Source organism: Dermochelys coriacea, chromosome 1 (assembly GCF_009764565.3).
Source record: "Dermochelys coriacea isolate rDerCor1 chromosome 1, rDerCor1.pri.v4, whole genome shotgun sequence".
In the NCBI taxonomy this organism is placed as follows: Eukaryota; Metazoa; Chordata; order Testudines; family Dermochelyidae; genus Dermochelys; species Dermochelys coriacea.
The window spans coordinates 311,504,652-311,515,529 of record NC_050068.2 but is presented as its reverse complement, the minus strand read 5'-3'; the positions used below and the strand labels follow the sequence as shown (position 1 = coordinate 311,515,529).

General features: G+C 39.6%; 1 protein-coding gene across 1 annotated transcript; it reads right to left on the bottom strand.

Moving 5' to 3' along the window:
• Positions 1–1,576: 1,576 nt before the first annotated feature.
• Positions 1,577–8,525, bottom strand: LMOD2 (leiomodin 2). The gene is made up of 3 exons (XM_043495848.1): positions 8,125–8,525; positions 2,694–4,052; positions 1,577–1,827 (listed from the first exon to the last, which is right to left on the bottom strand). Exons 1-3 carry the CDS (start codon positions 8,395–8,397, stop codon positions 1,801–1,803), a joined length of 1,659 nt encoding a protein of 552 aa, XP_043351783.1. The 5' UTR covers positions 8,398–8,525; the 3' UTR covers positions 1,577–1,800.
• Positions 8,526–10,878: the final 2,353 nt, after the last annotated feature.

Genomic DNA, 10,878 nt, shown 5'->3' with positions numbered 1-10,878 from the left:
CATCGTCTATCCCCCCCTGCCCGTGTACAAGTATTGCCCACAACATAGTATTGTATGCTTCATCCATTCTGATTTATTTAACTCAAGTAACCTGTGTCTTTCACCTTCCACCATATCTCAAGAATCTCATAGCTTAAAAATATTTCCAGATCTTTAGCTTACATTTATTTTTTCAGTTTCAGCTGATTATATTTGCTTGGGATAAGAGAAACAATTATTCTGCGTTTATATCCTGCCAATACATATAAAGAGGTAGAACAGACATTATTTAATGTTGAAACAAAATAAACATATTTAGTTCTTTGTTTTCCTCACAAACTTGCATCCCTTTGAACTTCATGTCTGGCTAACTTTCTCTGAGTTCCCACCAAATTATCATAGTGTTTCTGATAGCTGAAGAGCTCAGAACTGTAATTAATATTCTAGATAGAGACTCACCAGTGCTGCATTGAGAGGGGCTTTCCACTATGTTGTCGATGACATGACACCTCTGTTGCATTGATCCCACATTCTTGTTGGTTCTCAACATATCATACTGAAAATTCATACCTAGCTTGTAGTTGAGCCCATATAACCTGGTAGTCTTTTTCAGCTTGATTGCTGGGCCTTGCTTCCTAGTTTTGTCATCCCACTGAATCTCTGTTTGGGATTATTCCTCCTTTTCCCTTCACCCCAGGTGTATTAGCTTGCATTTGTATGAGATAGTTGTTTCCAGTGTATATTTCAAATATCTTTTTCTCTTTGTATTAATTCTCTGTTCTCCCTGGGTTCCCATCACCTCTTAATTCAACACCCTCTTCCACTTCACCAATCTATTTGTTTTGTCACTCCTTTTCATTATTATATAAATGGCTAGGTCACTTCAAAGCCATTTTCATAATGGGAATAAGCCCAATTTCCTTAACCTTTTGGCATAATTTAGGTTCCTATAACCTGTTATCTTTGCTGCCCTACATTGCACCTTTTCTGAGGCAATAATATACTTTCTTTGACATGTGGCATGGTGATCAGCATTGTGTACAGTATTCTACATGGAGTCTGTCTAACATTTGCTTTACAACGTAAGATCACTTCTTTTATTATATATTAGATTCCCATTGATATTTTAAGTAAGAATCTTGTTTGTCTTTTTTAATGGCTGCTATGCTCTTGACTAAGAGTTTCAATGCATTATTTAATCAACCTAGCTATGCCTGGATTTTCAAAGGTGCTGAGCACCTGCAAATCCTACTGAAGTCAGTGGATGCTGTGTGTTCTAAGCAATTCTGCAAAATCAGACCTTTAGGCATTTATACCAACATCTTCACCCCAATAACTAGATGTTTAAGCAATGACACATCTGTACATGAACACCTGGCCAATTTGTACTCACAGAAACTCGGGACTAAAATCATTTTGGTTGCTTAAAAACTTCAAACCACATTTATTGTAAATTCATGAAAAAAGAAAAAAGACACATATCACTAAACAATTACATCTCAATGTAAAGAACATGTCCAGTGACGTGCAATCAATCAGATATTGAAAAGAATATCTAAATAAACTGCTATTTCTCCAATAGAAATCTTATTAAATAAAAAAGATGTTTATTTCCATATTTACAGATTAAAAGGTGTATGCATTCTTAAAGCATTGGTTAATGTTTAATAGGTCTATCTCTTTAAAAAGAAAAGAAAATATTTCAATTCTAAGAGTGCCCTTTGGAAGCAGCTCACAATATAGTCTATTTACCATAATTGAACAACTCAGTCACCTTCCCTTGACCACTGTACAGTTTTGGCTCTTCTATATTCCATGCTTTCATCGAAGAGCTTCTGGAACTTCCACCTACAAGATAGTGGGTTTTTTTCTCATTACATTTACAATTCTGGCTGGAAAAGAAGCAGCAGCATGGTCTATCCAGTTATGTATATTGTGCTTTTTTAATATGACAGTGATTTACATGCGTTTCTAAGGTGCCTGTCGCCATAGTACATGGATGCCATTATACATATTTAGAAGTACATTTATTCACTTTGTGAAGAAGACTAGGGTACATTTACATTGGAGCTGGAGGTGTAATTTCTCTCTCATGAAGACATACCCGTGCTAACTTTCATTGAACTAGCCATGTAGCTATGGCTGCATGAGTGGCAGGAGTGGCTAGCCAACACAAGTACAATCCCATCTGAAACCCTAGGTACATACTCACGAGAGCTAGCCAATCCCACTGCCCATGCAGCCATTCCCATCTCTTCCTCCATAGATTAATGTTATTTTAAGCGGTGTCAGATCGAGGTGTTTTATTTCCTTGAGCAAGAAATCAAGCCCATTTCACAACTCAATTCTAAAGAGAAGGCTTTGCCGAAAAAGACTAGTTTTGCCTGAAGGTGGCAAAGTTTCACATCTGGTTCATTGCTTGCTATACTCACTTCTACAGCGACCCTCTACTGAGAATCCCAAGCCCCAAGAAGTCTGAACATGGGTTCTGTCAGCACCCTGGGTTCTGTCAAAACTGAGGTCAAATTAAAATGGAAAGTGTAGTCATAAAAACAGGTTCAAACGTGAAACTGCTCCCAAATATGTGCTTATGGTGATATTTCTCAAAGTATAATCTTATATTAAATATCTACGCTTTAAAATTCATTATGCATGTTTTGGATTGTGTCGTATATGAGCCATAATCAGTTATTTAAATGTGGTCCTTTACTTACCTGCTTTAACTGTTTTATGCTGCTTCCCCGAATTGCTTCCATAAGGCTATCATGAAGAGACATTTGTGGGGTGGAGGGTCGGGTAGAGGGTCGCGATCCTTCTTCTGATTTCTTGTCTGAGACTGATCTTAAGGAATTTTTAATTTCTTTCAATATGCTATTCTCATGCTTTTTGCTTTTTTTGCCTTTTTTCTTTTTGTGTCCATTTTGTAAGGCATTCTTGGAGCTCTCCTGTTGTTTGATGACTTCAGCTATATTCCTCGTTGGAGTCTTTTTCTCTGGAACAATGAGGGGAGGAGGGGGAGGAGGTGGGGGAGGGGGTGGAGGAGGTGAAGGTGGAGCTGGAGGCTGGATTTTGACAGGCTGAGCTTTCTTAGGGAGTTTTGGAGAGGACCAAGGTGAGCTCTTAGGTGATGCGTAAGGTGAGGACCCAGGAGTTCCTTTCTGCAAGGCTTTGGTCTTTGAATTGATTGCTCCATCACAACCAGACTCTTGCTGTTTTTGCTCCTGCATACGTTTTTGCCTTTGCTTATCCATGTTTCTTGTGAGGATACTTGTCATGCTCATTCTTGGTCCAGCAAGCTCAAAGTGGTACCCTAGCTTCACCACTGTGGTATTGTCTTTCAATAGTTTAGCTATGTCCATTTCAACCTGACTGCCCATGATATGCCGTTGGTTGTGAAATCGTAGTTCTGTTAAAACCTTGTTATGCTGCAAAGCTCTCATGATGGCCAGTATCCCTTTGCCTGTGATAAAATTTGAATCAATGTTCAGACTCGTTATATACTTATTCACTTTTAACATCCCCGCAATAGCAATTGCCACACTATCATCAGCACGAGTATTGGCCAGATTGAACATCTTAACCACTGTGTTGTTCTTGAGGGCTTGAGCGAAATGTGTAAGCATCTGTATGGTGATGTTTTCAATGTTATTTAAGTTGACTTCAGTGGTGTCAGGGTCATTGTTCCTAACTTTTTCCAAAGCATCCTCAATAACCGTTGGGTTTCCACAAGGGTGGATGGCACCCGTTTTAAAGCTTGTGTCTTCTGTGTCTTTGCCACCATCACCATTGATGACATTTTCCTTTTCCTTCTGGATGTTGCATTTCTTGCGTTTCAAGTGGTCAGAACTCCTGCCACTTTCACAAGTCACAGTCCTTTCACAAACTGCAGCATTTGCCTTTCTTTCTGAGTCATCTTCATCACTTTCTTCTTCTTCTTCTTTTTCTTCTGCTTCCTCTTTTTCGTCTTCTTCCTCCTCCTCTTCAGTGTATGCCTCCTCGGAAATTTCGCTGTTAGTTCCTGTGAAATATTCTTCCTCAGTGTCTTCTGAATTGCCGTCTTCTGGCTTTGAATCCTGAACAGGAATGTAGGTGTCGGGATTAAACATGATAGCAAAAATATTAAGCTTTACTTTGATTTTCCCCAACAGCAATTATACTTAAACTATATGAAATTAATGTTAAAGGTTTAAAATAAACTGACAGAAGCATGGAAATTTAAGAGAACTGAAAAAAATCTCATCTGATCTAATATTCTTTTTTTTAATTTCCTCCCCTTTCTCTTGAGGCCAAATCCTTGGCATCAATTGGCTTAGTCTACTGAAGTCAAAGGAGTTATGTTGATCTACACCAGTGGAAGATCTGGCCCACGACACTGCAACACAGATATACATAAAATTACCCATTAGTTGATACATTCACAATGGAATGTCAAATGGATTTTCCCTGTCTGAATTTCCATGCTTATGTGGGCTTCACTCAGACAGACTTATAGTACTATGTTTTTCAGAGTGGCCACAACCGAACAACTACATTTTTTATGTGAAAAATTACATGCCTCTGTTTAATGACATGGAGTTTAGGTTTTTTGCATGTCCCAGAACTCAGACTTCCATGCACAAATGCTACATATTCATCCAAATCAGCTAAATGGCTGCCTAATTTCACACACAAATACCATTTTCATATGTAAATGTGAGCAAAAAAAGAAGGTGAATTACAATAGCTGTCCACCCAAGATTCTGGATGCACAATTTTGGGCATGCACACTTAAACGCTGTTTGTGAAAATATGCTTGATAATGTTATACTGGAATCACTTTAATACTTTAACAAGTTCAAAGTTGCGATGGGACTGACATGCCAAATTCTGATCTCCATACAAACTGTCCCAAAGTTCAGTGGTAGTCCCAGAATTTGGGCTAGTTGCAGAGTGCACAGAGCCAGCTCCATGCCTATGCACCACTATGGTCTCATTTCAACTCCATTTTGACAGCTTAAGAGGCAGTGAAGTGCTGCATAGGCCTTGTGATGGTCTTTGGCATACAATTGACCATAAACCCTCTATCGCAAGAGCTCTACTCTAATAAATCCATATAAATAATCTAATAAATCCTATAAATCCATAATATTGAATTTTTAGTAAAATTCTGGGTGAAAAACAGAGGCGCTGCTTGCGCTGCTTTATTAAATTGAATATGTAAATCCTTATAAAATATCACATAAGGATTAGGTCCATGCTACATACTTACAAAGATGCTGTTTTTGACTTTGACAGGAGGCATGCAAAAAAGTTACTAAAATGGCAACCCCCCCAACCATCAGTGTTTAAGTCCCCGCATAACTTTACATTTGCTAATTCGATTTAAACAGTGTGGTTAATGATGTGTATATATATCCCTGCAGTATTAACACCTTGCATGCTATCTCACAGTCTTGAGCAGATTTCTGTGGCAGGACACATACAAAATAGGGTTATCATCATTATCATGCTTACAGAAACTTGACAAGGTAACAAACCACATGCCCAATCTTACAAATGCTCTGTGTGATTCACCGGGAGCTCAAAACATGTAGAATTTGCAAGATTGCTCTGATCCTAAAATGAGCTCTGTGCAGGCAGGCCCCTGACCCCCCCCAAATCCTTTGACTTCAATACCACCACCTCAATTGAGCTCATTACAGGATCAGGACCTATATTTATAATTTCAGTGCATATACAGTCAGGTTTAAAAGTTGAGAATATGTCTGCTGCACAGAACATCCCCTTTGATTCCTACACGTGTATCTATCTAGACATTTATAGCACGCTCTTCAGCATGGTCTCTGAGCACCTATTCGTGACTTGAACTTTGAAATGTACTAATTGTGACTGATTGGTAATATTCTACAGTGACTTTAGAAGATTAGTGTAAAAAAAACCCCTGCTAGAATCATGTTTGAAGTGGGGGGAATTCAATTCTTTTTCATATTATATCCATCCTTTAATTTTATAATTAGCTGTAAGCATTAGCAGTAAGTTTAAAATTGCTACTCCTCTCTTTTAAATTCTTCAGTTGCTTGCTCTCTGTCATCTTGATCAGATTATATCCCAATGCACAATTGCTACAGACACCTTGGGCGAAATCCTCACCTCACTGAAATCAATGAGAGTTTAGTTGTTGCCTTCAGTGTGGGGAAGATTTCACCTTCAGATTCCGCTTTATAGACATCAGATGGCAGAGTGTTGACATTTATGGATACATTTTGTAGCTCTCTCACCTCCAGAGCAGAGAGTGGGGATTTTACTGACACTTTACAGTCTAGGCTCATACCAAATGCTAACCCAATATTGCCATTTGAGATGGAGGTTGCTGCCAAGTCAGAAATCCTGCCTTATGGACAGGACACCAAAACTAGGATTTCTCTGGCCATTTCTTATTCCTGCCTGGATGTAAATTAAAGATGCATTTCAAACAAGTAAGTGGCTAATGCTGCTGTCCTGTCCAGATGTTCATATCGCAGCAAAATAGGCTCTTATCTCTAAGGCTATGTGAGCTAGTGCTTAGTGTATAATGGTGGTTGTATTTGCCTACACAGACATTACAACCAGTATAACAGACACTATATGCAATCAAATCCTGTGCCTGGTGATTCTTCCCTGATTGTAAGATAACAGTATATTCATTATGCAAAGATGGTCCAACTCATTCCTGATGTAAACCCTTTGTAGTCTGTAGATCCAGAGTGTTAGCATTTTTGACAGTAACTGACCTATGTGTCCAATTCTGCAACCCATAGGGCATGTCTCCTTACAAAAATAGGTCCTTAACTCTGGTCAGCTAACTCTCACTAGCTAATTCAGGTTAAAATAGCAGTGAAGACACACAGTGACTTGGCTTTTAACTCAGGTTAGCAGCTTGAGTTCAAATCCATGCTACTCTATAGGCTTTAACTTGAGCTGCTCACCCAAGTTGCTGTGTTTTCAATGCTACTTTAACCCAAGTTAGTTAGCACAGATTAGCTAACCTGTGTTAAGAACACACCTTTTGTTTTTTTGCAGTGTAGACATACCCTTAATCCTGAAATCAATGAGACTACTTGCCGAATAGCATACTACTCCCTGTGAGCAAGGGTGGCAGAGTCAGGTCCTTAATCACCAGAACTCAGTATGGAACTTTAGCTGCAAAATCATTGGCATTCACACAGCTAAAACTCCATGCTGTGCTTTGAAAGTTATAGTGCAGGTGTTAAAAAAAATGTTGCCTTTTATGGTACTTAATCCTGAAAGCGGTTTCTGCAAGGTGTTGGGTGGCCTCAACTCACACTGAATTGAGAATTGAGGGTGTTGAATATCTCACAGAATCCAGCCCTGAATTATTATTACTGAGTTATACTGCTTTTGGCAACCAGCATCTATTGTTACTATTTATATAAAACTCCCTGGGACAGACTGCATGATGAATACTCTATTAATATGTTGATCGACTGAATACCAACTCCAGGCCTCTATGCTTATAAATTCCTCCAGCTGTATTCTGATAAAACAGCACACAGTGTGCCATTGAAATAATCAGATAATGGGCCAGATTCTCAGCTGGTGTAAATCAGCATAATTCCATTGACTGCAATGGATCTATACTGAGTTACACCACATGAAAATCTGGCCAGTGGGTTCTGGTGCACTTTTTTGCCCAACCTCTCCTCTGCTAAAAATTCAGAATTCTCTTCCTGTTGATCATTCTTTCAGTCTATTGCTCCTCAAAAAGCAATACTGATTATTTATTTATTTCACAAGAGGAAAAAGCAGACTACTAGCTCCCCCCCCCCCCCAAAAAGGTAATTTTCCTGACAACTTATGTGGTTGGCTAGAAATACACACTAATTGGTGCCTAATTTTGTAAACTCACTTTAACCATTGCTATATTATGACGTATTTTAACCACTAATCCTTTTACAGGATTTTTTTCCTGAGTTTTTAAGGCACTGCAAGACCAAAACCAAAAAACCCCTTTGCTAATTTACAGCACTCTAGCAAAAGATTGTCACTAGGACTTTTCTTTAAAATGTTGTAGTAGATCAGAAGAAAATAAAAATGGTAAATGATGGAAAGTCAGTGAAGAGTGAGCCTGAATATTTCCAGGGCACTGTGAATGCTCTGAAATCCTACCTTTTCGCATGCCCCCAACCTTTCTTTTTCTAGGAGTTTTCTGGTCTCTTTTTCCCAATAGGCCATCAACGCTTCCCTGCTGAAAGTTCCTGTAGGAGTTTTCTCTGTTAGATTCTTTTGTCTTTGCCCCACTGGAAGGTTACGGTCGGGCTCAATATCTTCTAGCTCCCTCTCCAGCTCCTTTAGCTCCTCGTCAGTCAGAGAAGCAAGGAGTTCATCTTCATCAATGGATTCATATTTACTAAGCTCTCTTCTGTAGCCAAAGGTAGACATGGTCCCGTTTGGTCAGGCTGATAGAAAGTTGCAATAATTAGGCATTCAAGAAAGCTGAATCAAGTAGGCTGTATCTTGTTTGGTTGGCAACTGTTTCCCTGACTAGCTGAGGCACCCTTTTAAGAGTCGTCATGGAAGTCACGACAATGCATGAAGGGATGAAAGCATGCTCTGTTTTAAGCATCAGACGTCAGCTAGACATTTGGACAGAAAGAATGTCACATCACTAGTGTTTGCAGGTCACTTAAACAGGGGGATTATTGACACACTGACCATTACCATATTTAGTGTAGCCTGAGAGTAGGAGAGTGTATTAGCCCATGTATTTAGCAGGGCAGAGGGGAATGGCAGGAAATAAAACAAGCATAATTACACTGACTTTGTTCTCAAGCAACAATGGAAAGGGAACAGTGAAAATGCACTTTAATTCTGAGTTGCTCGAGGGAGTGGGGAATAAAACAACTGCACAGCTGTTATAGGGAAATTCCACTCATTTTCATGGTTATTTGTGGGACCTATAATGTTATCAGGCCAAGGCTTTGTGAAGACTTTGTAATCAGCAGTAATGTAATGTGAAGCCAAGCAGGTCAGCATTCCAGAGTTTACAGAAAGCACCACTCCAGGTGTCATACATAGCTCCTAACTGACCATACAACTGGGCTATTTATTTTTATTTCAATTTTTAAAAATGATCTGAGGGAGAATTAGAATGACAAGTTTATTTGAAGTCAAGATTTATTTAAAATTAAGGATTACAATGTGCCACTCCTGTTAATTGGATTTCATTAGGGCCTTAGTGTGGAACGGGGCCCTAAAGTCCGCAATATAACACTGTCACAGCTTTAACTTTGGCAGAACCAAGCAGCTATAAATCTATAATGGCCATTTTGCAACTGGCTGCATCTCCTTTTATTCCAGGGGTAAGTGCCCCTTAGCTCCTGTTGTGTGTTTCTTTTCTTAATCCTAAGGAGATGGGACAATATCATAGCCATAAATTAATGCAAAAAACTATGTCAATATGATATTACTTTTGCACACTTTGGCACCCAACATAAGAAAATACAGAGTGAAAGCTGAACATACAACCTTCCCTCTGCCCCTTCATATGTAGGCACTGCAACATGGGCTTTAAATGCACAATCATATGGTATTGTTCAAATAATACATGATATATCACTTTTTTTCTATTAAAAATGAAAGATACTGAATGCTTAAACCAGAGCCACTGTTCTCAGACATCTAGCCCCGCACTGTGTGGTCTTCTTCACAGCCTATGCCCTTGTCCGTAACCAGGAGAAAGGTTGTTTTAGCAGTAAGTCAGGAACAAGTCTATAAAAATACATGGTGTCTCCATGTACACACTCATACCAAGTCCTTTTTATCTCATAGAGTTTTAAGAGTATATTCAGTGCAAGTGGAAGAGGAGGAGGTTTTGTTTGAACACTGGTTTTGTTCAGTACCATCACTGTTTGTTTGGTTCTTTTTAGAATGGTGTCTAGGACTAAATCTATGATGTTCTACATCTTCAGTGGCACTGGGCAGAGGATGTAGCAGCATGCTGTTCATATACAGATTTGATTAACAAAACATATACAGATTTGGTTAACAAAATCCTCTTATGATTTTAACTTTTTTAGTTATTTCACTTTTTTTAATCTGAATTTTCATACAGGTTAGTATCCTACAGAAGTGGGATCAAAGCTGGGGAATACAAAATGAATCAATGCATAAAGTATTAATGTAAAAGTTTGAAGTAGTTAGCAAAGCCAGGAGACTAAAGTAATGCACTTAGATTGTCATGTAATCAAATGACATATGTGTAGGGCCCTACCAAATTCATGTGCTGTTTTGGTCAATTTCATGGTCATAGGATTTTAATAATTGTAAATTTCATGATTTCAGCTATTTAAATCTGAAATTTCATGGTGGTGTAGCTGTAGGGGTCCTAACCCAAAAAGGAGTTGTGGGAGGGTCACAAGGTTATTGTAGGGGGGATATGTGGTATTGCCCCCTTACTTCTGTGCTGCTGCTGATAGCGGTGCTGCCTTCAGAACTGGGCAGCTGGAGAATGGTGGCTGCTGGCTGGAGCCCAGCTCTGAAGGCAGCACCATTGCCAGCAGCAGCACAGAAGTAAGGATGGCCATCCTTATTTCTGCGCTGTTGCTGGCAGAGCTGGGCCCTCAGTCACCAGCCACCACTCTCTGGCCGCCCAGCTCTGAAGGCAGCAGTGCAGAAGCAAGAGTGGAATGGTATGGTATTACCACGCTTATTGCTGCTGGCAGGGCACTGCCTTCAGATCTGGGTGCTCGGCCAACAGCCGCCACTGTCTGGCACCCCAGCTCTGAAGGCAACAGTGCAGAAGTAAGGGTGGCTATACTGTGACACCCACCCTAAAATAACCTTGCAAACCCCCCCGCAACTCCCTTTTGGGTCAGAACCCCCAATTTGAGAAACACTGCTCTCCCCCATGGAATCTTAATA

Excerpts from the sequence above, each read along its gene's own strand:
- LMOD2 (XM_043495848.1), bottom strand. The coding sequence starts at position 8,397 with ATGTCTACCTTTGGCTACAGAAGAGAGCTTAGTAAATATGAATCCATT. Across the intron at positions 4,053-8,124 it reads GGTTGGGGGCATGCGAAAAG|GATTCAAAGCCAGAAGACGG; the intron begins GTAGGATTTCAG and ends ATTCCTGTTCAG. Across the intron at positions 1,828-2,693 it reads GCATAAAACAGTTAAAGCAG|GTGGAAGTTCCAGAAGCTCT; the intron begins GTAAGTAAAGGA and ends ACTATCTTGTAG.